This window comes from Coturnix japonica, chromosome 18 (genome assembly GCF_054131305.1).
Source record: "Coturnix japonica strain WE chromosome 18, WE-NBRP24, whole genome shotgun sequence".
Taxonomy (NCBI): domain Eukaryota; kingdom Metazoa; phylum Chordata; class Aves; order Galliformes; family Phasianidae; genus Coturnix; species Coturnix japonica.
In genome coordinates this window covers 10,883,447-10,910,735 of record NC_140680.1, presented here as the reverse complement: position 1 = coordinate 10,910,735, position 27,289 = coordinate 10,883,447, and the positions used below count along the sequence as shown (strand labels likewise).

The window sequence follows — 27,289 nt, the reverse complement described above, 5'->3', positions numbered from 1 at the left end:
CCCATTGGTTCGGCGCCCCCCTCAGGAAGCCTCGCCCCCTCCGCCGCGCCGCTGCCCTGGGAGGGGGCGGGACGGAGAGAGGGAAGAGCGCGTCACGCGGCGCCTATTGGCGGAGCGCTGTCCGGGTGCTGATTGGTGGAGGAGCTGTCAGTCAGAGAGCGCACCGCTGAGCCGAGCAAGGATTGGACAAGATATAACCGCGCCCACCACGCTGAGATCCCGCTTACTGTAGTTTCTGATTGGATTGTAGAGCTGCCACTCTTCGGCGGGCTGGGCCATGATAGGAGCGTTGCTTAGGGGGCGGGGTCAAGGGGCTGGTTATAATGCAGTGCTGGGCCGGGCTCAGAGCTCATTGTTTTACTTTGTCGTTGCGGGTGTTATCTCGGTGCTCATCCATCAGCCATGGGCTCAGTCCGAATTAAGGCCGCTCTGTGGCCGCTCCTGCCGCTCTGCCCCCATCACTCACACTCTGTGGGCAGTCCCTGTGTCCTCCTTGTCTGCCCCCCCCCCCCATGGCCGCCTCCCTGCAGCTCTGGAGCCCGGCCCAGCCCGCCCTGCCAGCAGCAGGAAGGAGCCAGTTCCTGTTCTCATTATCTCCCCGATAATAAGGCATGATGTGAGCGCTCTGCCGGTGCAATTTGTGCTGCCTGCGGTCCAGCAGCATCTGCTGGGGATCAGACGTTGCATCATTGGGTCCATGCAGCCATAACCAGGAGCAATGGTGGCTTTCCCCAGGTCAGCTCACACCGAGCATCCCCCTTCCAGAGCTGTTCTGCTTTTAAACACCTAAACTGAGCCTCCAACACAGCAGCACTGCATGCATCTGTGTGCACGTGCATCCCATAGGCAGCAGCTTTGTTTCCTCCTCAATGGTGTTTTGCATTGATGTCCTGCTGCTGGTGGAGCTGGAGCTGTGCTTTGTGCTCTGCAGAGGAGCTGAGGCTGCAGGAGAGCTCTGCAAACCCACGCTCCTTCAAACTAATCTGGACAAATGTGAGAAACAGCCTGAAAATACAGCAGGCAATTCAGCTCCAGCGAGCGCAAGTAATACATGGAGGCAGGGATAATCAGTGCTCGCAGGGGAGCCCTCCCAGCAGCTGAGCAGCAATAAGGGTGATGCTGCTGGGGATAAAGGCTTTGTGCACCCTGAATGCAAAGGGACAGAGCAACCTGTCCAGGCCATCACAGTGGGTTACTAAGCGTCACTCCCCAGCTGAACCAGCCGTGCCCCCATCGTGGGTATTTTTAGATGCAAAGTGCTGTTTAATTGTGCAAAGACTTAAGGCTGGCTGTGGGAGGGAAGCAGGCGGTGCCGATAGGGCAGCTTCTTCCGCAGCAGGGCCAGTGCTGGGACTGTCCCACAGCATCCCCATGGGGAGTGGGGCCATGCCATGCCCTGACAGGGGCCACGCATCCCTTGCTGCACCCCAGGGCTGGCCCGGGGCCGGCGTTCCTCGGGCTCCGGCTCCCAGGCGCCGGTGGCTGTTTTTAGCCAAGCAAAAGTTTAATGTTTTGAGTTTTTCTATTTTGAGCTGTGAAGCTGGAGAAGCCGAGCCTCCTCTGACCCCTGCGTGTCTGTGTGGAGCAGCGGGCCTGGCCTGCCCTGCCTGGAGCTGAGGATGTGGTTGCCCTCGGTCTTCACCCTACAGTTGCCCCCTGCCCCTCATGCCCTGTGTTTCCATGTGGAAACATCTCCTACACAATGTCTCTTCTTAAAGCCCCAAGCAGGTTATGGGGCATCCCCGGTACTCCTGCAGCATGGCATAGATTACCCTGGGGGGGCACAGCCCGGAGAGCCCCAGCAAAGGCACTGGGCTGTGCTGGGGTGCTGCAGGACACAGGCAGCTCAGCCCAGTGGCCGTGATGTTGCCATCTGGGCCTTTGGTCCTGCAGCAGCCGCAGGGTCTGTCTCTGTGCTTTGTGCCAGAAGATACTCAGGGCCATGTGCACGCAGGAGAGCTGGCTCGGTCACCAGCAAATCCAGCCAAGGTGGGGTGGCACAGATTGCTGGCACTCAATGGAGGCATCACCACTGAGAAGTCACCCATGGCTGCAAGAGACAGTGGGGGTAGATGGGGTGACCTGGGAGAGGAGCAGAGCTTAGAGCTCCTGGGATGCAGACACCAGCCCTGGGTGTGCAATTCCGCCTTGTTTTTAATTCATCTCCCTGCAAAACCCTGCGCTTCTGGAAGTACCTCGAGTTCAGACCCAGCAGCACAGCCCTCCATCCCCCATCTCTGTCACAGTGCACTGGGGTAGCTGCTCACGGGGGTCCCTATGAGCCGTGACGGACCAGGGCAGCCAGCAGTCTGCGGAACGCGGCACGGAAGTCCCTGTTGAAGACGGTGTAGATGATGGGGTTGAGGCTGCTGTTGCAGTACCCGATCCAGAAGAAGAAGCTGAAGAGGGGCTTGGAGACGCGGCACCCCTCCCCACACACGGCCTCCAGGCTGTAGGTGAAGAAGAAGGGGAACCAGCAGAGCACGAAGGCCCCCATCACCACGGCCAGCACGATGGTGAAGCGCCTCTCCCGCACCCGCAGTAACCGGCGCCGGCACAGCGACACGCTCTGGTGCTGGCTGCGGTGCCGCCGGTTCGGTGCTGCGGCCCATGACACCCTCCTGTCATCCCCGGGACACGGGGCTGAGCCACGGCGGGCGGCGAGCATGGCGGCACTGCGGCGCGTGGTGAGGCGGTAGATGCGGCAGTAGACGGTGACCATGACGAGGCACGGGGCGAAGAAGGAGGCGACGCAGGAGGCCAGCACGTACCACGTCTCTTCGATTAGCTCGCACTGCCGTGCCCGCGGCCGGGCCTTGAACAGAGGCGGTAATGCCACCAGCGTGGCCGCGGCCCACACCGCCCCGATCATCCCCTTGACGCGGCCAGGGCTGCGCCGCAGGTTGAGCCGTGCCGCCCGCGTGACGGCCCAGTAGCGGTCCAGGCTGATGGCACAGAGGTGCCCAATGGAGGCTGTGCACAGCAGCACATCCAGCGCCAGGTAGAGGCTGCACCACAGGCTGCCGAAGTACCAGTAGCCCATCACCTCCTTGGCCAACGAGAAGGGCAGGATGAGGACGGCAACCAGGATGTCCGCAGAGGCCAGGGACACCAGGAAGAGGTTCTGCGGGGCGCGCAGGGCCCGGCTGGTGGACACGGCTGCCACCACCAGCACGTTGCCCACCAGCGTGGCCAGCAGCACAATGAGCACGGCCAGCAGGATGAGCCCGGTGGCCACCGGCGAGTGCGGGGGGCTGCTGTCCTGGCTGCCGTTACCGGAGGTGTTGGGCAGGGTGACGGCAGCCTCCATGCTCCACCGGCCCCTCCGGTGACCGAATCCCCATGGGGCTGCCCCCCGCGCACGCCCTGCTCACCGCCGCTTCTTGCTGCTTGACAGTTCCATCACCCCGACCGCTGCAGCTGCTCCCGAGCTGACCCGGTGCGATGGGACCAACCCGGTGTCTCCCTCACTGCTGCCTTCGTGCCCTCCGTGCAGCGGCTGCACCGTGGCTCTGCTGCAGCCCTGCTCACTCGTCCCAGCCCCAGGGAGGAGGGAGGGCGGGAAGCAGGGAGGGAGGGACGGCCGCTATCTCTGGCAGGAGCCCAAGCATCTGTGGGCAGTGGGAGAAGTGGTTGTAGCCAATGCTTAAAGGGCTCCTGCCGGGGTCACTGCGGCAGGTGAGCTTCCACCGTGGTGTTGGGGCACTGTGGTGTAATGCTGTGCCAAGCCAGCATCCCGCTGAGCCCCAGCTATTATTCTCTGCCATGACATGGAGTGGAGTGGCACCGACCTCATCCCTGCAGCTCAGCTCCCCAGGGATAAGTTGCAGCGATGCTGCCAGCAGAGCAATGGCAAACTGCAGAGCACCACATGGGTTTGGCTGCTGCATCGCTGTGCTGCTGTGCTGCCAAGCATTGTGCTTGGTGCTGCCCCAGTGCTGGGCTGCAGGGCAGTACCTTGGTGCTGCACGGATGCAGCAGTCAGGATTTGCAGGACAGGGGCTGAAGATGCACAGCTGGGACACGAGGTGCTCAGCCTTTATTGGACACTGGGGAAAGTGGAAACCGGGCACCCGGTGCGGGCTAGAGGCGGGTGGCACTGTATGGGGCCAGGTGTGGGGAGCCCACCCGCAGCACGGGGCTGGGCATCTCCTCGGGGTAGGAGAGCGCAGGGTTGTCCAGCCCCAGCCTGGCCTTGTCGCGGGCAGTGGCCTCACGCTCATCCCAGCCCTCGGGGCTGCGGCAGCGGTCGGTGCAGCAGAGCGTGGCGCGTGTGATGAGGCTGTCGAGCGGCTGCAGCGAGTGCATCCAGGCCGGGAGGAAGTCCCAGCTCTGCAGCCACTTGGGCAGGCGGCCGGGGCTGCGCACCTGCAGCACGTTCACCAGCCCCACAAAGAAGAGGAGGCCGAGGAAAGGAGCACCCACCCCCACCAGCACCCGCCAGCCCGCCATGGAGATGCCGAAGATGAGGGAGGGCAGCAGGAGGAAGCAGATAATGAGGTACAGCACAGCAAACCAGCGGTACTTGGCTGTGCGCTCGCCCAGCGCCTTGGCCATGCGGATGGGCAGGCGGGTAAAGGGCAGTGGGTACCACAGCAGGATGCCAGAGATGTTGAAGAAGAAGTGGCACAGGGCGATCTGTGGGGATGGCGGTTGTGTCGAGCTGGGCATGGGGGCACCTCGGCTTCTCCATGTCTCCCCGCAGCCCCCAGTCCATACCTGGAAGGAGCTAGCCAGCTTGTCCCCAGGGCTGGCCAGCGCGGCCAGGATGGCGGTGGTGGTGGTGCCAATGTTGGAGCCCAGGGTCAGGGGGTAGGCACGCTCAATGCTGATCACCCCCAAGCCTGTGGGAGAGGCACCCCTTAGCATCGCAGCCCTCTCCCTTGAGGCACGTCTGAGCACCCAAGTGCCCATGGGCCATCATAGCAAGGACCAGCACATGTCTGGGGCTGACCGATCAGGGGTGTGATGGCCGAGGTGAAGACGGAGCTGCTCTGGACCACGAAGGTCATCCCAGCACCCACCACCATAGCGAAGTACCCAGTGAGCCAGCTGAATGGATGTGGGAGATCTGCCATGGCACAAACAAGGGCACAGACATGGACATGTCAGCTGGGATCGGCCCAGATCTCCTACCTGGTGCTGGGAAGAGAGCTGTAGGATTGGGTTCTGGGTATAGGGCCAAGTTTGGGGCTGCAGGAGTCTGCTGGGAAGGATGGATGGGAAGGGGGGTATGGACAACAGGAGGATGTGATAGGCATAAATAGAGCAGGGAGCAGGTAGGAATGGGGCCAGGAGTTCATGCAGGGCTGGGGTTAGAGGTAAGGTTAGGATGGGGGATGACAGAGGTCAAGCAGAGAGGGCCGAGGGTGGTCATAGTCTCATCCCACAGTGGTCCCTGTCCCACTCACCAGTGTTGATGACCTTCTGGATGGCCTTGGCCACCTGCCCCTTGAGCAGGGAGTTGAGGATTTTGACCAGGAGGATGAGGCAGGTGCAGAGCACGACGAGGGACCCAGCCAGCAGAACCAGCCCCACGGCCAGGTCCGGCAGCGGCGTGTCCGTGAAGAGGTGCTCGCCTGCCCCACAGCACGGCTGGGCGAGGGTCTGGGGCCTGCCCAGCCCTGCTCACAAACCTGTCCCCACCAAGCAGCCCCGCACAGCCCCACAGCATCACCCAGCCCTCCTTCAGCCCCATTCTCAGGGCTTCCAGACCCCCAGAACCCCCAGCCCTACAAGCACACCCTCCAGACCCACTCACACTTCTGCCTAGTGACGTTGTGAAGGATCCCATTACTGCTGCAATGTCCAGACGCTGTGCAGTTTGGAGGCACCCCTACCCCACCGGCAGCTGTCTGCAGGGAGCAGGCAGGCTGTGGGTGAGCCCATAGCATCCTCACCAGCCCCAGCCCACTGCCTTCCATGGGGAGCTTTTAGGGGGGGGCAGCCTGCCCCCCCCAGCACCATAGCAAGGCCACAAGCCCCTCACCTGGGTTGGTGCAGGGCCACACCATGTGCGGATGAGGCTGCGGTTGCGCAGGCTCTCGTCCCCTGTTGCGATGCCTGTGATCACCGACTTGTCCAGCTGCAACAACACATTGGAGGGGATGGCACTGGGGGGCTGGCAGCATCCTCAGGCTGGAGACATCTACACTGTGATGGGGACTTTGCTGCCGGCCTTTGGCAGAACTGCCATATCAGGGACATTGGCGCTAGGGACATTATTGCTAGCATGGGGACACCAACGCTGGAGGACCACCCCTGGCAACAACGCAGCCAACCCAAGCAGACCTGGATGATAAGCTTGGTGAAGGGCTCCGTGATGATTTTCAGCAGGTCAGGGGCATCCTTCCCACTGCGGATGTTGAAGGTGGCCACCACCAGGCGGGTGACGTGGTGCAGGTACCCGCTCACCACCTCCAGCGGCAGCAGGACCAGCACCGACAGCCAGTTGAAACAGTCGTGCACCGTAGCACCAGCAAAAGCTCTACATGGTGGAGTCTGAGTGTCAGCGTGGGGCAGCCCTCAGCCCCTCCAAGTCCCTTTGTCCCCATCAGTGCTCACCTTTTGAACTCACTGCGATCTCCAGCCTGCATGAGGGCCACGATGGTGTTGGTGACTGAGGTGCCAATGTTGGAGCCCATGATGATGGGTATGGCAGAGCGCACCTCCAGCACTGGTGGCAGAGAGACCTGCTAGCCCCACATCCTCCTCAGCCATCCTGCCCCCAGCCCCAGGGAGCCCCACGGGTGCACTCACGCCCCGAGGAGACCATGCTGACAATAATGGAGGTGGAGGTGGAGGAGCTCTGCACCAACACAGTCACCAGGATGCCCACCACCAGCCCGGCTACGGGGTTGGAGAGGATGGCGTTGTCCTTGAAGATGTCCCCTGCCACTTTGCCTGCGAGAGAGCATGAGGACAGGGCACTGGAGCCGGGGTGCTGCTGGCTGCCCTCTGCCCACGGCCGTACCTCCGGCCAGCTGGAAAGCAGAGCTGAGCACGTCCAGGGAGCAGACGAAGAGGTACAGGAAGCCAAACATCAGAGGCACCTTGAGAAGGGAGACACAGATGGACTGGACCCTCACCCAGCAGCCCAGCTCTGCGCAAGACAAGAGAGAGTGTTACACGCTGGGCACAAGTCTGCATGCCCAGCCGTGTCTGTGGGTCCCCTACATCTCCTTCTGCTCTGCCTGCAGCACCACAGGGCACTGAGCATCTTCCACTCCCGCTGCACCAGCTGGGTGCAGTGCTTGAGGACCTCACCTGGCTTCTGCAGCTCCTCCAAGCCCAGGCGGGGCCCCTGCCATGGCAGTGCATCCAGCTCGTAGCGCTCCCGGCTCTCCACCAGCCGCCCCGGGGAGCCAGGGCACAGGAAGCCATGGTCAGGGCAGGTCACTGCTCCCACGGCGAAGGGGCAGGCGTGGGCACCCGGCAGCCTGTGCAGAGCTGGGTACGGGCATATCAAACACGCATTATGGCCCTGTCCTCTCAAGGTGCTGGGCATGGAGCCCACCTGCTGTGGGGAAGCAGGGCTGAGCTCTGCATGGAAAGGAGGTGGTGAGGAGGAGGGCTGGGAGACCTACCTTGAGGGCTGGGGCAGTAGGCAAACGGGGTCCCATGCACCACCCTTCCTCCCCGCACTGGGCAGCGGGGCATGGCCGGGCTCTCCCTCCGGTATGGCAGCATCACTCCAGCTGAGTCTGAGCAGAGGCAGCCACACGTCACTGTGGTGGGGCCACATCTGCACTGCTCCAACCACTGCCACCCCAAAACCACGCAGTGGTGCAGTGAGCACCGTCCTAGTGATCCCCTTGTCCATCCAGGAGACTGTCCTGCCCTGGGTGCTGCTCACCTGGTGCTGGCCAAGCACTCAGAGCAACGCCGCGTCCTCATGCCAAATCCATGCTTTCCTCCAGCAAAGTGGCTCACGGGGCACCAGGGCCCTTTATATGCACGTCAAGAGCAAAGTCTAAGGAGCCCGGCATTGCCCCTCGCCTCCGCTCACTGCTCACCTCCTCCCCAGAAATTCCTGCAGTTAATGGGTAACCCCACAGCATCCCATGTCAGCCGCAGTCCTGGGGGTGGCATGGGGCACACACTGCAGGGGATGGTGCCTTGCACGCCCCGTGCACCCCACCTGGCCTGCCCAAGGCCCCGTGTCACCACTTCTAAGGCGGCCTCACACCGTGCACTTCATCCCCTGCAGGAGAGGAGGAGGAGGTCCCACTACCAGTGTGTGTGGCCTCACATCCCCATGCACACAGCTCTGCTGGCCTGGCCCAAGGGTGGTGGCAGTGGTTGCATCAGCATTGCTGCAGGATGCTGCCAGCAGGACAGGCACAGCACGGTCCCTGTGTCATCGCTGATGGTGACATGTCGCCTGTGCCAGCGCACCACAGAGAATGCTTTATCTCAGCATGCACGATGCCAGGTCGAGTGGAAGGGGAGCAGTGCCAGTGTGCTTGTCAATGCACCTCAGTGCTGTTTATTATTACCCCTCGTTTACACACCTCCGCCAAGTTTCCATCTATCCACGTGGTGCCCGGCCAGCTCGTGCCTATGGCAGCTAAGGGCAGAGCTGGGGCCAAAGGCCCCTCCAGTGCTGCTGCAAGGGAGCGGGCACAGTGGGGCTGCATGGCCATGCTGCTTCTGTTCCTCTGGAGCTGGGTCCAGCTGGTGCCACATGGCTGCTGCCCAGAGTGCGTCAGGGCACCCCCTGTGCCCTGGACTGTGCCTACTGGGGCATGGAGCACTGCGTGACCTGTGCCTGGATCACCCTGGCAGCACGTGCTGCTCCCTTGGCGCAGTGGGGACCAGGGGACGTGTGTGGTGCTGGACAAGGGACCCTGGGCCAAGCAGGTCACCCAGCTGGGAAGTAGAGCTTCGTCTCCATTAGCCCATGGGTTCATGCCATGGCAGATCTGGAGGGGACAGCTACACCGTGCACCACTGCTAGCAGGACGTCATTGTTTGCAGAGTAACTTGGTATCTCCATAAGCACAAATAAGCCAGACACAATGGCTTGTATGGGCACAAGGATACCCAGGGGGCTGCTGGTGCTCAGGGACAGCCTGTGGGTAAGCCTGCAAAGGAACCCCGTGTCCTTTACTAGGCTGCACACTGCGGTGTGCCTTTCCTGAACAGCAGGGGCATGGATGTCCCTTGACCAGGGGCTGCAGTCAGGGCCCCCCATGCCCAGCAATGCCAGTGGGGGAGGCTGGTGGCCGCATGTGCCCTGTGCCCAGAGGATGTGGTGGCCGCTGCCTGGCTGTCCCCACAATCATTAACCCGCAGAGGCCCTGGTAGATGGGCTGTCACTCATTGACAGCCTTGGGGCTGAAGTCCTACCAGCCCCACAGTTTCCCCTGCATCACTAGCAGTACAGAGAAAACAGGCTACTGGTGCTGCCCCTTCCTGCAGGAGCAGGATGGACACTGGGCAGGGTTGTGGGGAACAGTTCTGGTGGGCTGGGTGGGTACCGGGGTTCAGGAGCGGGGATGCTGCCAGAAGCCACCCCAGCATCCCTCAAGAGCTGAGCACAGTGTGGATCCCCAGCAGAGAAGGAAGGGAGGAGAGGGAAGCGATTCCAGGCAATGCTCTTTATTTCCCCTGGTTTCACACCACAGACAGGACTGAGCAGCACCACGGAGACACATGGGGGCTCTGAGCCAGCCCTGAGGGCTGTGACACCTGCCTGGGGGCAGCAGGAGGATGCCCTGGGCCACCCCTCTGCCTGTGGCTGCAGAGTGGGGACTGAGTGGTGGCCCAGGGCACTGCTGGGCACACGTAGGGCAGGCTGAGATGCTGAACACCCAGAGGTGCCGCACTGATCCAGCACCTCTAGCACAGGACAGACTTATCCCCAAGGGCTGAATGCCCGCAGCTCCAGCAGGGACCAGGCAGGGGCTGTGGGTGTATGCCCTGAGGGCCGTCTCTGCAGCCTCCCATGCACTGTCTCACACTGCTGCTGCTGGGACAGGGCCTGATCTGGGCCAATGCACTCTCCTGTCTTTGCCCATCCACAGCACTGGGGCTGAAGGCTGGCGCCTGCTCTGCCTCCCAGTCTGACCACGTCCCCTCTATCACAGAATCACAGAATTATCAAGGTTGGAAAAGACCTAGAAGATCATCCAGTCCAACCATCACCAATACTTCCCAGTTAAATCCTACCCTCCCTTGGGCTGAAGGCTGTTTCCTGAGTGTCTGCACCAGCCTGGTGCAGGCAGGATTCTCCCAGGGGCAGAATTTGCCTAAGGGCAGCCCTGCTCCAGGGCAGAAGCACCAGGCAGGAATAGTGCCAGGTGCATGTGGGGTGCTGCAAAGTGCTTTGCAATGGGGGTTCGACCTATATACAGGATTCCCTTGATGTGTACCAGGGTATGGCCCCGCCGAGGGGCATGGCAGCTGTTCAACCACTCACAGCAACACAACATGAGGCTGGGACAGGACATGGACGGATCTGTGGTCTGGGCAGTGTTGGCAGCTCCACACGTTGGCGCAGGTGTGGGGCAGGGCTCACCGGGGCTCACGGTCAACCGCAGGCTGAGCCGGTGCAGGTTTGGCAGGATCAGGGTGGCCGTTCCCTGGGTGAAGGGCACTGGGTGGCTCTGGCCCCCGGCCTGTACCGTCATCCTGCCCTGGCAGCTGGAGGAAGTCAGGCAGGACCAGATCCTCCTTGGAGAGCAGCCCACGCTGGTCATTGGCCCGGCAGCTCTGTGCACGGTTCAGCAGCTCTACCAGCCCTGGGGGAAAAGGAGGACACGCGCCTCAGCCACCCCATGGAGATCCTGCATCCATGGGACCTCACACCCATCCCTGGTGAAGAAGGGACCCCCCTGGTGAAGAAGGGACCCCCCTCTCCTCAGCCCATGTTTCACTTCAGTGCAGAGGATTTGGGGCATGTCAGCTCTCACCTTCCAGGTCGTATGTGCGGCGGTTCAGGTTGCTGGCAGCTGATGACCGTGGCCTGGAGGAGGTTGTCCCCCATGGTGTGTCAGGCTCTGCTCCTGTTGGGCTTCCCTCCTGCAGGAAGTGGCCATGCCTCAACACAGGGGCAAGTAAGTTGTGCTTTCCCTGCTCCTGCCTCTTCCCAGGGGCCACAGTGGAGCACACCTTCCCCGCAGGCACCACTGCAGTGGGTTCTTGGACTCACCTCACTCTGGAGAGGGGAGGGGGCGGCTGCAGCCTCAGCACGTTCTGTCACTTGCATGTCTGCAACACAGAGAAGAGCAATGCTCTGTGCTCACCTAGGGAGCAGGAGCTACAGCCAGGAGAAAGCAGCCTGGTCCCAAGAGCAGGAGGGGCTGGGGACACTTCTGGGGGCAGTGATATGGCTCACAGGAGTGACAGTGGACAGCGGACGTTACCTGCTGGCATTTCCAGGACAAGTTTCTGTGCAGCCACTGTGCTAACCAGCTTCTCCGTGTCCAGGGATGCCTGCTCACCTTGCTGCAATGGGGAACACCAGTGTCACACATGGCATGGAGCAACCCCAGTGCTGCCGCCCCCTCTGACCCCATCCAGACCACTGCCCCACTGCTCTCACCCGTCGTAACAGCGCCAGCTCCATGTTTATGCCATATTTCCCCAGCACGGGCTGCAGCGCTTCCCGAATACGCTTGGTGGACTTGGCCGTGATGCGGATGGTCTTGTTGAGGGAGGAGATTTCCAGACTGCAGAAAGAAAGACAACAATGGGGATCTGGGGCAATGTGGGGAAGTTGGGATGGATGATGTGGAACAGACCTACAAAGGCATTAGTCCTGAAAATGACACTCACTCAAAACTTATCCTGTTCTCCAACTTCACCTCCTGGTCTGCCAGCACACAGCACTCCTGGTCCAACACCAGTGCTTTCTGCAAGAGCCAAAGTATCATGATGCTCCCGGCATGGGCACATCTGTGCCACACCAGCCTTGCAGGCAGGAGCTCTCCTGCCCCTTACCTGCTCATTCCCCACCAAGTAAACCTTGATGTCAGAGGGGCTGAAGCCGCGCTTCTCGCATATCCCAGCCAACATGTCGCGGATGGAGAGGCCGGGCCGCACGGAGGCCAGTGAGGCCGTGCCATCAGGCAGGTAGACACAGCAGTACTTCATGGGCTTGGCCTCAGCCTCACTGCCCCCCAGGCTCTTGCGGTGGCCCTGTGGGACAGGAGAGCCACCGTCAGCATGGGCAGTGGAGTTGTGGGGCTTGGCGCAGCAAGGACTCACCTCTGCCCAGGGGCTGGGAGCTGTGCTGGCTGAGGAGAGGAAGCCCAGGTCCAGGCTGGCAGAGGAGTTCAGGGAGCCCTGGGACTCCCTCCATAGCACAGCGCTTCCGCCACCTTCTCCCCCATCTAGGACAGACAGACAGCAATGGTGGGGATGGCACAAGGACAGGGACACCCAGAACCACCCTGCACATCTCCTACCTGCCCAGGAGGGCTCCCATCGCTCACCCTTGCGGAAGGAACGGCGAGGGCTGCGGTTAGCACCACTACCAGCTGTCTCCACGCCCAGTGGTAGAGACTTCCCCAGCTTCAGCTTTGACTTCTGGGGAGAAGAGGAGGAAGCTCAGCATGGGGGCTGCTCTGTCCCACACTGTGTCTCCATCCCTCAGGCTTGTGACTGGCCCAGGGATGGGTCCGTGTCCCCTTGACACCCAATGCACCTTGCTGAGGTCCGGCGGGGGGCTGCTGCTGCGGGAGTGGGGCCGCAGGTCTGGCAGGGGCTGCCCCTGGCTCTCTGCTGTCAGGCAGGCTTGGTAGAGTGGGGACTTGACGAAACGTGTGTAGCTGTCAAACTTCATCAGGTTAAAGATCTGAAGGGGGAAAAGGTGCCTGCTGAGCATCCCAGCCTACAACTCTTGAGGGTCTGGCTCCTGCCTCACTGTTGGAGTGGGACTGAGGGGTTTTGTCTCACTTGGAGCTGCTGGAGGCGGAACATATCCGGCGAGGGAGTTGCCAGCATGTCCTCCCCGATCCAGGCCTGCCGGTCGATGTTGACGGGGCTCACCGAGTGGCTGGACAGGAACTCGTCGTAGATCCGCCGCGCCTCCTGCGCCAGCTGGGAACAGGACACAGGATGGGGCCGTGAGCCCAACCTGTCTGAGAACCTGAGCTCTGGGGGTTGAGTCCCACCCAAGGCAGAAGGACAGGCACCGGCCTCACACCCAGTACAACCTGATGGAGGAGCTGCCTGGCCCTGGCCCCGTGCTGTCCTATTCCCTGTATCTCTTTTCCCATCCCTTCTACTGGCAGCAGCACCCTCCATCCTCTTGCTGCCCCAGAGATGGAGAAGCACAACCTGCCCTGTGCCCACTTTCTTGTCCCAACAAAAACAGACCCCAGCCTCCCTACCAGCAATTATACAAGCACCCAGGAACACAGTGACGTGATTGCCACCTCCATATCTCAGACCACATCCTCCACACAGGGTCAGTACCTGCTGCGTGTTGCTGGCTGGGATCTGCTGGAAGCGCTCACATGCCTGCCAGAAGTAGACATTTTCAGCACTGAACTCCTTCTTGAGGAACTCCTGTGGGGAAAAGAGCTGCTGGCCTGGCTGCACCCAGAGCATGGGAGGCTTGAGGCCAGGACTGCAGCTGTAATCAGCACAATGTGGGCTGCAGCACTCACAGTGAAGTAGGTGACAGCCACACGGTCCTGCAGCAGTGTCTCAAAGGACTCAGCCCAGCTGACAACAGAGCTGTGCATAGAGCTGCTGAGGGACTGCACTGCAGGCAGGCTGTTCACACTGTGGTTGCTGCCTCGGGCTCTGGAAGCATTTAATTCTGAAAGAGAGAGAAAAAGGTCAAGTCCAAGTCCCTGTGCACCACAGCCACCCTGTGCATGGGCATTCAGCTGGAGCTGAGTCAGCTCCCGAGGAACCGCTGCCTGCAGCCCCCAGTATCTGCCCCAAGTCCATCTGCCCCATCCTGGCTGCTCCAGCCCTGTAGGCTGTGGGATGGGAGCACAAGGAGCTGAGCTGCTGCTCTGTGCATCACGTCAGCGTCACCACTGAACTAAGCACGGCAATGGATGGCATAAGCTGACACCTTCCGGCGTGACAACGCTCCCTCCCAGGGCTGTCACCATCACTCTGCCTGTGACTCATCTCCCGGGAAACAAAGCAGGCATGTGGGGAAGGCACCCAGTGGGGAGGGGAAGCAGGACGGCAGGAGTAGATGGGGGACATGGAGAGCGCATGGAGGATGGGTGGAGGAACTCCCCAGGAACCATGACTCTGCACTGTGCTTCAGTTCACCTCCTCCATCCCCCCCAGCCCTGACCACTGAAGGTGACACAGATCAGCCACCCAGGTCCCTAATACTGCAGGAACCCCTGGGCAGCACAGCTGGTGGACTGGGAGAACCAGCAGGAAGAGGACAGGGCACGCAAGCAGGAGCAGCAGCATCTCGGCTGCTTCCCAGCAGGGAGGAGGCAGCTTGCTGCTCTGCAGGGCCCTGCTGTTCTCAATCAGTCCAAATCAAGGCATGACTTGGCAAACAAGCAGCATCCCCTCAGAGCACTGGGTTCGGCCTGCCCCAGCCAGAACTGCAGCTCCCAGCACCCAGGGGCCCAGCATAGGAGAGAGGGATGGGCAGAACCACAGGGCTCCCTCTCCCCTGAAGATGCCACCAACCTCATCCCAGCACAGCGAGCAGCCTTACCTCCATCTGACACAGCCGGGCCCTGCAGGGTGGAGAAGAGAGATGAGGGAGGGCAAACAGCTGGAGACACCACCCCAGTGTTATCGACCTACAGCTGGGGCTGTTACCCCATGGGGGGGCAGGACGTGGGACTCCCCCAGCACAGCAAGCAGGGCTGTGTGTCTGCAGGCAGCACGCTGCTGTCCTGCCACCTGTGTGCCCCTGCCACCCTGCGCTCAGCAACTGGGAAAGGGCAGATGCCGACAGAGGTGACTGCAGCTACACAGGGAGAAGCAGCGTCCTCAACACAGGAAGAGCAGGGGAGGAAGGAGAACCACAGCCCCAGGCAGGCACAGCGCCCGCTGCCTCCTGCTGTGGGGCCTGGGGTTACTGGAAACCCAGCACCCAGGGGCTGGAGTCGGTCCGTGTTGGCCCAGGGCGCCCTGCAGCATCCCCAGGCCCCACAGCTCCCACAGGGACGTGGCACCCAGAGGATGGGCAGGGCCTCACGCTCAGCCCCAGTTCGGGGGTGGGCAAAGCACTGCACTGCTCGGCCTGGTGCCCAGTGCCCCCTGCCAGCCCCACACACACGGGGCTGCCCCGTGACCCCCAGCCCCGCGTACCCCACAGCATCCCCCAGCCCCAGCCCCTGCCCCAGCCCCAGCCCCAGCCCCAGCCCCACACCTTCCTGCCCTGCGCACCCCGCACCCATAACCCTTCCCGACCCACCCCCTTCACCCCATCCCCTTCACCCACCCTTTCATCCCATCCCCTTCCCCCCATCCCCGCACAGCCCATGCTCTCACCACACCCAGCCCCACCCCTCCTTCTCCCGCATCTCCCCGTTCTCGGTACCCGCCCGGTCCCCTCTCACCATCCTCCCGTTGAGGACCGGCAGCAGTTTGCCCTTGCCCTGCATTCCTGGCCCTGCCCGGCCCTGCCCGCCGGGTTACCCGGCTCCCCGCAGCATCGCGGCCCGGCCCGGCCCTCCCGGCACCCCCGGCCCCGCCGGCACTGCCGCTTTCGGCTGCCACAGGAAGTGTCGCCATGGGAACCGAGACCGCAGCCGGGGGGAGCGGAGCCGCCCTCCCTCCCTCCATCGTTCTCCCGTCGGTAGCGCGTCCATGGCCCGGCTCGGTACCGGGCACCGGGACACGGCGCCGATCCGGGGCGGCCCCGCGGAGCTGAAGTGCCGCGACCCGGCGGTTCTGCCCCGATGTCGCGGCTCCGGGGACCGCAGGGAAAGGGCGTTTTGTGCTTTGAGACGGGATGGGAGATGGCAGCGGTATGTCCCGGATAACGGGATCAGAGCGGGGCCCGTGAGCGCCGTGTGGAGCCGTGATGGCACCGGGCCGCTCGCTGCTCCGTCCCTTTGTCGCCGCTGTTTGCATTGGAGCCGCAATGCGAGTTATAAATAACGCTGCTCACCCAGAGCCCTGAGTCACCGGGCGCCCTGCAGGGATCAGTGCATTGAGACACCGAACGGGGTGTGATCATCCCGATGGCCAAGGGATGAGCACCGGGCCCGTGTGGGGCTGCGGGGTGTCCCTGACACCAGGGAGCTTTGGTTCCATCCATGGGGGCACACAGCACTATGGGTGGGCTCTGAGCAGCCTCATCTGGTCTGGGGCAGCCAGCGTGGGGCTGGGGGGGCTTCAAGGTCCTACAGGCCATTCTATGACTCCATGATTCTATGAACGCCCCCATCCTGGCCACGCTTCACCCCCTGCACAGCCGGCCCCCTGCTGCCTCCTTTTGTGTGTCTGACCCTGCCCGCAGCATCCCTTGCTGGTGGCTCCAACACGGTGCTTGTGTCCCTGGGTACTGTGTTCTTCTGTGCCAGCATCCCCATGAGTTGGGGAGGGGGATGTTCTGTGCCCCCCTGTGGGTCAGGAGCAGGAGGAGGTAGCGGACGGGTGACAGCTGGCTGGGGGATTTACTGAGGGCATTACCTAATGCTGTGGGTAAACGAAGAAACAGTGGCTAATTCTGGAGCCCGTAATCCTCTTCCTCCCCCAGGGATGGGGAACGTGCCAGTCAAGCAGATGCCAGTGCCCCAGGGATGAGCCCCAGCCTCTCCCCGTGAGCTGCAGCCATTCCCAGACCGTGGGTGATGTGCAAGAGGTGAGGGGGGGTCCGGCTACATCCCTCCTGAGCAGCTGCACTGACAGCAGTGCCCGGCTGGCAGAGCAGCACCAGGGCTTGTCCCTTAGGCTGCCAGGAGCTGCCTGGGCTCACAGGGAGGGGGACAGACCGGGCGGATCTTCGGTGGGTGCACCCTGAACCTGTGAGTATTGGGACTAAATCCCAGACCTCGCTCAGGCCACAGACACGGGGCACCCATGGCCAGCAGGGCACCCAGCTCCCCGCTGCAAAACGAGGCTGCTCTGCAGCAACCCAGCGCCCTGCAGGACTCTCCCAGCCCCCCGCATCCTCAGGGGCTGCTCTCCGTCATCCAGAGGCTGAGGGGGTCCCCAGGGCAGGAGCTGCGCATCGTACTGCTGGGGCTGGACAATGCAGGCAAGACCACACTGCTAAAGCACCTGGCGTCTGAGGAGGTCAGCACCATCACCCCTACCCAGGTACAGGCTGCTCCGGAGCACACACAGTGGGTGGGAGATGGGTCCTGCATCTTCTTCCCCTGGGTTGATGCTCGTGTTTGCTTCCCCATACAGGGGTTCAACATCAAGAGCGTCCACTCGCATGGCTTCAAGCTGAACATCTGGGACATTGGTGGGCAGCGCGCCGTCCGACCTTACTGGAGGAAGTACCTGGGCAGCACCGACCTGCTGGTGAGCCAGGGGCTGTGCCCCAGCAGAGCCCTGCAACAAGCGAGGGGCTGTGTGCTGTGTGAGGAGGGGCTGCCTGCAGTTCCTTTTGTCCCTCCTGGCAGATTTATGTCATCGACAGTGCAGACCAGAAGCGCTTTGAGGAGACGGGGCAGGTATGAAGGGTCTGGGCAAGGGGGGGTGGTGAGGTCTTGGGGATGGCAGTGGGGAGCAAGGCTGTTCAATGTGGGCTGTTCTGATGGGGGTTGAGTTGTTCCCCAGGCTGTGTGGGAAGGGCTCATGACTGGGGCCTCAGCATGGAGATCTGTCCCACCCCACTGCAGACTTGATGGTCTGCTCTGCCCATCCTATCTGAGCTGAGGATGATGCCCCAGGCCACATAACAAAGCTGTTTACCCAGGTAGTGAACTAAGAGATGTAAAAGCTGGAAAGCAAAGCAAAGAATGGAAGGTGAAGCAGTGTCAGCTGAGGCCATGCTGACACCAGGCTCTGCCAGAAACAGAGTCATGGGTGCCAGACTGTGTGGGCTGGCAGCAGCTGCCCTTTGCCCAAGGTGCTCCGGGTGCCAGGAGTGTTCTGTCCCCAAGCAATGCTGAGCGCTGCTCCAGGTTCTCCTCAGGACAGATGTAGCTTCAAGGGTTCCCATCTCCACCTCGGATTGTGGAGACCTCACGGCTTCTTGAGACTCACCAGCAGCACCTGAGAGAGGAACACGGATCTATGGGAGCAGCAGCACTCCTGGGAAGGGGTTCTCTCTTGGCAGGAGCTGGCGGAGCTCACAGAGGAGGAATCTCTGCTTGGGGTCCCACTGCTGGTATTTGCCAACAAACAGGACCTGGTGACAGCAGCACCTGCGGCTGAGATTGCAGAAGGGCTGAACCTCCACATGTACCGGGACCGAGAGTGGCAGATCCAGGCCTGCTCTGCCCTGTCTGGAGAAGGTGTGCAGGTACGGACTGAGCGGCCAGCAGCACCACGGGTGTGTAGGAGCAGGCTGTGCTCAAACCTCTCTTCTTCTCAGGACGGAATGAACTGGATTTCCAAGCAGATCATGAGCAGGAAGAAATGAGAGCTGCAAAGAGACGGAGCTGCAGGTCACTGAGCTACACCCCACACAGCACAAAGGCCTGGGCAGGCCCTGAGCCTGCAGCCCACACTGCGGGGCTGCTCCCCATCCATCCTCCCTTCTCTCCTCGTCTTTAGGGCCGTCCCTGTGGGGCCGATCTCAGCCCACAGCTCTGTGCCTCACACACTTCCCATATGGGCACCCTCAGGGCCGGGTTGGGCAGCACTGCACCTGTAGGCCCGGCCTGCAGCACCAGGCTGTGGCAGGGAGGGCTGAGCCCCATGGTGTGCAGGTGACATGGCTCGTTGTACCGGGCTGGCAGCGCTCAATAAATCAGCGCTGAGCTCCGCACTGACTGTGCCACCTTCTGTCCAGCCGCCATCTTGTCCCGCGTTGTGTCTGTGTGTGTGTGTGTGTGTGTGGGGGGGGGGGGTGTCACGTGACCAGCGGGCGGCACGAGGCGGAGCGGCGCGGACTGCAGCTCCCAGCATGCATTGCGCACAGACAGCTGCGAGCTGTTGCCCCGCCCCCTCCGCTCCCATGGGCGCATGTGAGTGACGTCACACCCCGGGGGCGGGAGCTCAGCGGAACGGAGGCCTCTGATTGGTTGAGAGAGTCACCGCTGTTGGGTGGGCGGAAGGCGGAAGCGGAGCATGGCGGCGGGCGCGCGGCTGGCGGCGGTGGCGCTGTTGGTGCTGGCGGGGGGCGGCCCGCGGCCTGTGCCCGTAACCGTGTCCGCCGAGCTGACGGACGGGAACAGCGAGCACCTGAAACGGGAGCACTCGCTGATGAAGCCGTACCAGGGTGAGCGCGGGGAGCGGCGGGACCGGGAGCGGGAGCGGGCCTGCACCGGGCGGCGGGTTGAGCCGCTTTGTGTGTATCCGTGACAGGAGCCGGGTCCGCCGCCATGCCGCTATGGGACTTCCAGGGCAGCACCATGGTCACCAGCCAGTACGTGCGGCTCACACCGGATGAGCGCAGCCGGGACGGATCCATATGGAACCGGGTGGTGAGTGACAACCGGGCCCGTTCCGGTCCGGTCCGGTGCCGGGCTGACACTGCACCGCTTTATTCCACAGCCCTGCTTCCTGAAGGACTGGGAGCTGCACGTCCACTTCAAGATCCACGGGGCTGGAAAGAAGAACCTGCACGGGGACGGCCTGGCACTGTGGTACACGCAGGAGAGACTCGTGTCGGGTACGTGACGGCACAGAATGACAGCTGGGATACGGCACCCTACATCATTCATCTGTAGGGTCAGGGAGGTGGTACTTGAGAGCAGCTCGGCACAGAAAGACCTGGGGGTCCTGATGGACGACAGACTCAACATGAGCCAGCAGTGCGCTCTGACAGCACGGAAAGCAAATGGGATCCTGGGCTCCATCAGGAGAGGGGTGGTCAGCAGGGATAGGGAGGTGATCGTCCCTCTCTACTCGGCTCTTGTGAGGCCCCATCTGTTGTACTGTGTCCAGGTGTGGAGCCCTCAGTACTAAAAAGACATGGAGATTTTGGGAAGGGTCCAGAGGAGGGACAGGAAGATGATCAGGGGCTGGAGCACCTCCCCTATGAGGACAGGCTGAGGGAGTTGGGTTTGTTCAGCCTGGAGAAGAGAAGGTTGCGGGGTGACCTCATTGCAGCCTTTCAATACCTGAAGGGAACTTACTGCCAGGAGGGGAGGAAACTCTTGGAAAGGGCTGACAATAGCTGGACACGGGGAAATGGTTTTAAGTTAAAAGAGGGAAGATTTAGGTTGGATGTTAGGGGGAAGTTCTTCACTAGGAGAGTGGTTAGGCCCTGGAACAGGCTGCCCAGGGAGGTTGTGGATGCCCCGTCCTTGGAGGTGTTCAAGGCCAGGTTGGACGGGGCCATGGGCAACCTGATCTAGTAAAGGTGTATGTTTGGTGGCCCTGCCAGGCAGGGGGTTGGAACTACATGATCCTTGAGGTCCCTTCCAACCCGGGTCATTCTGTGATTCTGTGAGGTGATCCTTCCCTCTGCTCTGTGCTGGTGGCACCTCACCTGGTTTGGAGCTCTCAGCACAGCAGAGATGTGGACCTGTTAGAGTGCCACCAAAGGAGGGCTGCAGAATGATCCAAGGGATGAAACACCTCCCCTTTGAGGACAGGCTGACAGAGCTGGGGCTCTTCATACAAGGCGCTGGGGAGACCTGAGAGCAGCCCTTCAGTATCTAAAGGGGGGCTGTAAGAAGGAAGGGGGCAGACTCTTTAATAGAGTCTGTTGTGTTAGGACAAGGAGAAATGGCTTCAGACTAAAAGAGGTTTAGAGAGGATATAAGAAAAAAGCTTTTTATGCAAAGGGTGGTGAGGCACTGGCACAGGTTGCCCAGGGAGGTGATGCATGCCCTATACCTGGAGGTCAGGCTGGATGGGGCTCTGAGCACCCTGACCTACCTGCAGATGTCCCTGATCATTGCAGAGAGGTTGGAATTGATGACTTTTAAAGGTCCTCCCGGCTCAAACAATTCTATGAGTCCATGTGTTCAGCACGAGCCCCACACACAGCTTGGGTTGGCAGTGCTTGCACATGTCCTGGGGCAGCCTTAGAGCGAGCTGCCTTTGTCCTGCATGGCTCTCTGCAGAGCAGGTTTTGAGCTCCCCTTGGCCACACCTGGTTACAGAGGAACGCTCTGCTTTGTCCATCCTATCCTGAGAGCCTGCAGCAATGCTTTGGATGAGCAGTGCTTCTCAGTGGGCATCGTGCCCAGTGCTTCCCCTGGTGGTTGTGTGCAGTCTGCATGGGCAGACCTGGTGCCGTGTCTGCTGTTCTTATGCAGATTCTGCCTCATGGGGCTGTGCTTTGTGGTGAGGTAGAGCTGTGCTGTTTGTGCCAGTGTCAAAGACCTAAAGACCAGGGCTTCAGGATGAGGGTGCGGAACAGAGCCGTCCATTCACTGTGTTCTGCCCTGTTCCAGGTCCTGTTTTTGGCAGCAGGGACAATTTTCATGGGCTGGCTATTTTCCTCGATACGTATCCCAATGACGAAGCAACAGAGGTGAGTAGTTGAGGGAGTTTGCTCAGTGCCGAGGAGGCTGTTTCCTTGTGGCTTTGTGCTGCAAGTGCTTCATGCCTGGACCAAGGAAAACTCTTTATGCAAGAACAGATTGTTGTTCTTCCTGTCCTGTGAGCTGGTAAAGAGCAGAGGATGGATGTGCATTAATGGGGACAAGAAGGTGCTTGCTCCATCTCATGGTGTTGTTGCCTGCTCCTATGCTCCCAGGGCCTTTCCTCTGACAGGACATTAGATTTTGAATGTGAAATCCATCTGAAAATATATTAATCCCAGGTGTTGTTTCCTGAACTTCTCTGACCATCCCACACTGTTTCTGGCCTTATTCTCCATCTCCAACCTGCTTTTCTAAAAGAGAAACTCCAGTGCTGGCTTTCTTCTCCAGAATTCCCCATGGGGGTTGTGGTCCTTCTGTCCTGCTTTGTGGATCTCATTATGGCACAGTTAGACAACGTTACAGCATTAGGGAGCTCTGTTACCCCTAAAGTCATAAATACCTGGGAAGTGACCCTGTCTGCTTGTCTTGATGTTCATTGAGTTGTTAGTGTCTCAATTGTCCCATTGTCATGAGCCCCCACTGCTGTGTAAGCCCATGAGGGGTCTTAATGTAGATGATAAGAAAAGGCAACTCTGCTGTTGCTCGTTTTAGGGCCAGCTTTACATAGGCAAAGAGCTTTGATGTAATAGTTCAGCTCTCTCCCTGCAGCGTGTGTTCCCCTACATCTCTGCAATGGTGAACAACGGCTCCCTGACGTATGATCACAGTAAGGACGGGCGCTGGACGGAGCTGGCAGGATGCACCGCTGAGATTCGGAACCAGAATCACGACACTTTCCTGGCAGTTCGGTACTCCCGGGGTCGCCTGACGGTGAGATGTTGGGGAGCCTTGTGCCTTCTGCAGGGCACCTCATTGCACATACAGCAGGTGGTACTGGTGGGTGGGTGGTGCTGGGGCACCGTGTGGTTTGTACTGGGGGGCAGAGGGGCAGCCAGTGTTCTCAGTGTGACTCCGCTGGTCCTACAGGTGATGACGGATGTAGAAGACAAGAATGAATGGAAGAACTGCATTGATATTGCAGGGGTACAGCTGCCCACTGGCTACTTTTTCGGCGCTTCTGCAGGCACTGGAGACTTATCTGGTGAGTGGGCTTTGCTTGCAGGAATATGTGCTGCTATGGATGTAGTATAAGGTGGCTTCTTGTTCATGGGGCTTTTGAAACTGCATTGATGTGGGACACGTGGACTGGGAAAGGAGGCATCTAAAAGCATCTCAAATTATACCTGGGATTTGAAGGGTTGCTTGAGAGGGAAGGAGACCTGCACGTGGCAGAGCACAGAGCTGGGGATGCTCTGCCAATGTGGGCATTTCTCAAGGCTTCTGACAGTCCTCAGTGCTGACGGTTGTTTCCTAGACAATCATGACATCATCTCAATGAAGCTATTCCAGCTGATGGTGGAGCATCCTCTAGAAGATGACACTGTTGACTGGACAAAGATCGAGCCTAGCGTCAGTCTCCTTAAATCTCCCAAAGGTGAGTGTCTGCCCTTCCCAAACCTTCAGTGAAGGACTTGGATCTTGGGGCTGGGCTCCTAAACATCCAGAAGCTGCCTTGAGGCAGGTGCCTGTGTTAAGCATTGGCATTCAGTGGTTGCTGCCAGCAGCACAGTGAACCTTGTAGGGCAAATATCCATCTATCACTTGAGCACACTGTGATCTCCCTGTTCTTAGCCGTGCAGCAGGGCTGTGTTAGAGCTGAGATTCCCTTCTCTGAGCCTTGGTGCATCTCTTGCTCCTTCTCCTTGCAGACAACGTGGATGATCCAACAGGGAATTTCCGCAGCGGGCCCCTGACGGGCTGGAAGGTGTTTCTGCTGCTGCTGTGTGCACTGCTGGGCATCATTGTGTGTGCTGTGGTGGGAGCTGTGGTCTTCCAGAAACGCCAGGAGCGGAACAAGCGTTTTTACTAATGGAAGCACTGGGCCGAGCTGCCCGAAACGTTCCTTTTCTATGGGGAGCTCTACAAACTGTGGTTTCTAAAAGCTGTTTCTGAGAAATACAAGAAGTATTTTCTTACCTGTCCCTGTGGCTGTGATCCTGCTGGACACGCGCTGTCTGGCGGGCTGGACTTGGGCTGGGGGGGGTGGGGGGAGGGAATGTTTTTATCGAGCTGCTGCAGAGGAGCTGCCGTGTTTCCTCTGAGCCCCCCCAGGACCTGCTGCGTTACCGGGGGCGGCGGGCGTGAATGTCGGGGTTGTTGGGGCTGGGGCTGTGAGTGGGGCATTAAAGGACTGACACCACCCGCGGCTCCGCCTGTGTCTGGGGCTCTGCTGGGGAGGGGGCGGGGGGCTGAGCTGCGGGAGGGGGACGGAGAAAGGGGGGATCCGAACGGGTCCGAATAGGGGAGGGAGCGCGGGGAGGGTCCCTGCACGGATCCGCCCCCGCCGGGCGGAAGGAGCGGAGCGGAACGGCGGGGCCGGGCTTTGTTTCCGGGGGATCGTTCGGCCCCGGGCAGCGTGTCCCGGCGGCGGGGCCGGGGTCCGTCATGGGGCCGGGCCGGCGGAGAGCGGCGCTGAGACTGAGGGGCGGAGGGTGAGCGGGGGCGATGCGGGGGGACGGGACGTGATGGGCGGAGAGGGGCCGGGAAGGAGCCCCGCTGACCGCCCGCTGCCCGCAGCTCCCCGCAGCTCCTGGCTCTCCTGGCCGGCAAGTTCTCCATCTTCCAGCTCTTCTTCCTCGCGTTGCTGCTGGGTTTCGTGTCGCTGCTCTGGCTGCAGCTCAGCTGCTCGGGTGAAGCCGCCCCCCCCGGGCGGGGGGTCCCCCGGCCGCCCTGCCCGCCCGACCCCCCCGCCCCGCCGGCCGACGACCCTTCGTGGGGCCCGCACCGCCTGGCCCTGCTCGTGCCTTTCCGTGAGCGCTTCGAGGAGCTCCTGGCCTTCGTGCCCTACATGCATCGCTTCCTCAGCAAGAAGAGGATCCGCCACCACATCCTGGTGCTCAACCAGGTGGATCACTACAGGTACAGGAGCCGCTAAGTCAGGCTGTGCACCATATGGGCTGCATGCAGAGGGAGGTGACGTGTACCCCGTTCCATTGCAGGTTTAACAGAGCATCGCTGATCAACGTGGGCTTCCTGGAGAGCGGCAACGACACGGACTACATTGCCATGCACGACGTCGACCTGCTGCCCCTCAACGAGCAGCTGGACTATGGCTTCCCCGAGGCCGGGCCCTTCCACGTGGCATCCCCAGAGCTGCACCCGCTGTACCACTATAAAACCTACGTGGGAGGGATCCTGCTGCTCACCAAGCAGCATTATGAGATGGTGAGCTGAGCCCCCACTGCTCTGTGCAATGAAATCTTGGCGTGGTTGCGCCCCACGCTTTGGAGGAGAGAAGAGGAATCTGTGGTTTGAGCTGATGGCACCGTGAGGGCTGCAGCCGTGCTCGGGGCTGGGGGTGGTGGTGGTATTTGGCTGCTGCAGGAGAGCAGTGTGGTGTTGCTCTCGTTGCAGTGCAATGGAATGTCCAACCGCTTCTGGGGCTGGGGACGGGAGGACGATGAGTTTTATCGGCGCATCAAAGGAGCTGGGCTCCAGGTGGGTGCTCGGGGGCCTCCTTGGCTGAATATCCCCTTCTCATTTCCCTGCCTGTCTCCTGCTGCAGCCACCAGGGCTGACATGAGGGGCAGGCAGCCCTCCCGCATGTGGAGGAGCTGTATGGAAGTGTTTTTCTCCACCCAGGTTCACCGTCCTTCTGGAATCACAACTGGATACGAGACGTTCCAGCACCTGCATGACCCAGCCTGGAGGAAGAGAGACCAGAAGCGCATTGCTGCACAGAAACAGGTGAGCTGTGAGAGATGGGGGCTGTGATTGCCACGTGCTCCGAGCCCTTCCCTGCCCGCTGTGCTCTCTGTTTCAGCACCAGATGCTTTGCCCTGAATGCTCTTTTCTCCTCAGGAGCAGTTTAAGGTGGATCGGGAAGGAGGTCTGAACAACGTGAAATACCGGATCGAGTCCCGGACTGCTCTGAGTGTGGCAGGAGCCCCCTGCACTGTCCTGAACATCGTGTTGGACTGCGACATGAATGAGACACCGTGGTGCACGTTTGGCTGAGCTGTGTCCCATGTGCCAGCATGCGCTGTGCTCATACCAAGGTGCCAGGGCTGTGCCGAGCTGCTTGGAGCAAGGCAGAGTTTTGCAGCAGGCCGGCACGGCGCTGCTGGCAGGACCCAGAGGAGCAGAAAGGGCTGAGTGCTTGAATTTGCTGGGATCAGCAGAAGAGGCCAAGAGCAGGACTCCATGGCGCTGCTGTGAGTGATGCTGCTGTCTCCCAGGGCAGGTGCAGGAGGCGTTTTTCCTGTGCTGGGTATGGCCGAGCTGCCACCCAGTTCAGAGGACAATAAAGAACTATCAAGGCATCTGCTCGCAGTGGCTGGGGGACCTGCTTCCTACGTGGAACAGAGGCAGTAGCAGCCCGTGGGAGGCAGCAGATGCACTGCCACTGTTTGCCAGGAGAGTATCCTGGGGCAGGACGTAGGGATTTAGGGGGGGAACATCCTTTCCTGGCTGCTGGGAAGGCACCCGGGGCACTGCAGTGTGGATCCAGCAGTGGGGATGCCAGGAAGGTCCCTCTGCCCCATGCCAGCTCTGGGCTCCTCTTGCAGCCTGTCCTGGCCTCTGGTAGAGCTGCCAGGTGAATTGGTGCCAAGCTCATGCTGGCACACAGGTGGTGCCACGTGCGGGGCTGCTCTGGGGCACTGGCACACATTTCAAGTGCTGCTGTCTCCCGGAGCAGGACAGACACCCCCGGCCAAGCACTGCATTGGGTTGGCACTCATTCTGCTGTGCTTCCCAGGCCCTTCTGTCCTTGTCCTTCTGCATCCTGGAGCACTTCCCCTTGCCGGGTGGCTGCAGATGGAAGCTGTTGCCATCCCAGGAAGCCAAGTGGTTCTTGTCTCACAGGGACGTGGCAGCTCTGGGTAGAAGCTGTGGGTTGAGGGAAGTGACAGTGCTGGGTCTGAACACAGGGACTGTGAACCACAGGATCCTGGTGGCTCCTGCCATCATCTGCTGCTGCAGAGGAGCTGGTGCTGCACACAGCAGTGTGCTGCCTCCATGAAAGGGTCAAGGCTGCGATGAGGACCAGCCCTTGTTCCTTGCATCATCCCACGCGGGCAGTGTGAGCTCCTCCCCAGCTCCAGGCCTGTCCTTCCCCCAGGGCAGGAGGGGACGTGTCATCCCGGAGCCTCGAGGCCATCTCCACCCAGGCAATTCAGTCTTGACGCCCGGTGTTTTCATCCTGCGTGTAGCCCACAGGTTGTTTGCAGCATCCCCAAACCCCACCGTGTCCTCTGCTGAAGGAAGGGGAAGCCACCAGCCCATCATCACCTGTGGAAGGCCCCAGTCCCTCTCCATTGCTCACATTGGGATCGGTCAGGGTACATCAGCCGTGTGCCAGAGCACAGATCCAAGTATCTCTCCACGCTGTTCAAAATAGATGGCACAGTTTCCCGGAGCTGTGCACAAAGCAGAGCATATGTGCAGCTCGTTCTTAGCGCTGCAGGCTCCACTCCCGCTGCCTGCCAGTTTATTCTGCAGCCCCCTCATCCGCCGGGTGCTTTTGTGGCTGAGGCTCCTCGCTGGGGACCCGGCTTCCTTTTATAGCCCTCATTGCGTTCCGGAGGGCGCTGGAGGCCGCTCTCCCCACGCACCGGGCTCTCGGCAAAGGCCCAGCGGGAGAGGCCGATGCTGCTGGCACCGCACGCTGCGGATGG

At 60.9% G+C, this 27,289-nt stretch overlaps 6 protein-coding genes and 1 long non-coding RNA gene across 20 annotated transcripts; 3 read left to right on the top strand and 4 right to left on the bottom strand.

Annotated features, from left to right (window-relative positions):
- Positions 1-1,284: 1,284 nt before the first annotated feature.
- Positions 1,285-3,547, bottom strand: LOC107320469 (alpha-2Db adrenergic receptor-like). The gene has a single exon (XM_015876372.3). It carries the CDS (start codon positions 3,308-3,310, stop codon positions 2,276-2,278), a length of 1,035 nt encoding a protein of 344 aa, XP_015731858.2. The 5' UTR covers positions 3,311-3,547; the 3' UTR covers positions 1,285-2,275.
- Positions 3,548-4,003: 456 nt separating this feature from the next.
- Positions 4,004-7,991, bottom strand: SLC34A1 (solute carrier family 34 member 1). Of its 2 annotated transcripts, XM_015876368.3 has the most exons (13): positions 7,856-7,991; positions 7,587-7,703; positions 7,267-7,449; positions 6,974-7,102; positions 6,760-6,903; positions 6,565-6,676; positions 6,292-6,487; positions 5,990-6,085; positions 5,762-5,855; positions 5,412-5,579; positions 4,955-5,071; positions 4,720-4,844; positions 4,004-4,638 (listed from the first exon to the last, which is right to left on the bottom strand). In XM_015876368.3, exons 2-13 carry the CDS (start codon positions 7,687-7,689, stop codon positions 4,084-4,086), a joined length of 2,022 nt encoding a protein of 673 aa, XP_015731854.1. In that variant the 5' UTR covers positions 7,690-7,703; positions 7,856-7,991; the 3' UTR covers positions 4,004-4,083. The 2 variants fall into 2 exon arrangements, with proteins under 2 accessions (XP_015731854.1, XP_015731855.2); XM_015876369.2 differs by lacking the exon at positions 7,856-7,991 and having other exon boundaries at positions 6,974-7,052.
- A 1,596-nt stretch (positions 7,992-9,587) lies between these two features.
- On the bottom strand, positions 9,588-15,685 carry RGS14 (regulator of G protein signaling 14). Of its 4 annotated transcripts, none has more exons than XM_015876370.3 (15): positions 15,507-15,685; positions 14,654-14,675; positions 13,620-13,774; positions 13,426-13,518; positions 12,904-13,047; positions 12,653-12,802; positions 12,414-12,534; positions 12,214-12,338; positions 11,947-12,144; positions 11,782-11,858; positions 11,549-11,675; positions 11,370-11,451; positions 11,156-11,214; positions 10,917-11,025; positions 9,588-10,745 (listed from the first exon to the last, which is right to left on the bottom strand). In XM_015876370.3, the coding sequence occupies exons 1-15, from the start codon at positions 15,549-15,551 to the stop codon at positions 10,519-10,521; spliced, it is 1,734 nt and encodes a 577-aa protein (XP_015731856.1). In that variant the 5' UTR covers positions 15,552-15,685; the 3' UTR covers positions 9,588-10,518. The 4 variants fall into 4 exon arrangements, with proteins under 4 accessions (XP_015731856.1, XP_015731857.1, XP_085375340.1 ...); XM_015876371.3 differs by having other exon boundaries at positions 12,441-12,534; XM_085519214.1 differs by having other exon boundaries at positions 14,654-15,004; positions 15,507-15,643.
- On the top strand, positions 15,570-18,742 carry LOC107320470 (ADP-ribosylation factor-like protein 3). Of its 10 annotated transcripts, XM_085519220.1 has the most exons (8): positions 15,570-15,917; positions 16,652-16,756; positions 17,092-17,214; positions 17,308-17,424; positions 17,526-17,576; positions 18,185-18,362; positions 18,443-18,515; positions 18,625-18,742. In XM_085519220.1, exons 1-8 carry the CDS (start codon positions 15,849-15,851, stop codon positions 18,722-18,724), a joined length of 816 nt encoding a protein of 271 aa, XP_085375346.1. In that variant the 5' UTR covers positions 15,570-15,848; the 3' UTR covers positions 18,725-18,742. The 10 variants fall into 10 exon arrangements, with proteins under 10 accessions (XP_085375346.1, XP_085375347.1, XP_015731861.2 ...); XM_085519221.1 differs by lacking the exon at positions 18,625-18,742 and having other exon boundaries at positions 18,254-18,362; positions 18,443-18,624; XM_015876375.3 differs by lacking the exon at positions 18,625-18,742 and having other exon boundaries at positions 18,443-18,624.
- LOC146757933 (uncharacterized) lies at positions 17,798-18,442 on the bottom strand. The gene is made up of 2 exons (XR_014935644.1): positions 18,314-18,442; positions 17,798-18,120 (listed from the first exon to the last, which is right to left on the bottom strand). It is a non-coding gene; the product is annotated as an uncharacterized LOC146757933 (long non-coding RNA).
- Positions 18,743-19,119: 377 nt separating the features above from the next.
- On the top strand, positions 19,120-23,811 carry LMAN2 (lectin, mannose binding 2). Its single transcript, XM_015876380.3, has 8 exons — positions 19,120-19,291; positions 19,378-19,496; positions 19,567-19,684; positions 21,420-21,499; positions 22,221-22,382; positions 22,539-22,653; positions 22,927-23,046; positions 23,321-23,811. Exons 1-8 carry the CDS (start codon positions 19,141-19,143, stop codon positions 23,479-23,481), a joined length of 1,026 nt encoding a protein of 341 aa, XP_015731866.1. The 5' UTR covers positions 19,120-19,140; the 3' UTR covers positions 23,482-23,811.
- A 132-nt stretch (positions 23,812-23,943) lies between these two features.
- B4GALT7 (beta-1,4-galactosyltransferase 7) lies at positions 23,944-25,933 on the top strand. Its single transcript, XM_015876381.3, has 6 exons — positions 23,944-24,103; positions 24,189-24,530; positions 24,611-24,836; positions 25,026-25,109; positions 25,254-25,358; positions 25,473-25,933. Exons 1-6 carry the CDS (start codon positions 24,057-24,059, stop codon positions 25,626-25,628), a joined length of 960 nt encoding a protein of 319 aa, XP_015731867.1. The 5' UTR covers positions 23,944-24,056; the 3' UTR covers positions 25,629-25,933.
- The last annotated feature ends 1,356 nt before the right edge of the window (positions 25,934-27,289 follow it).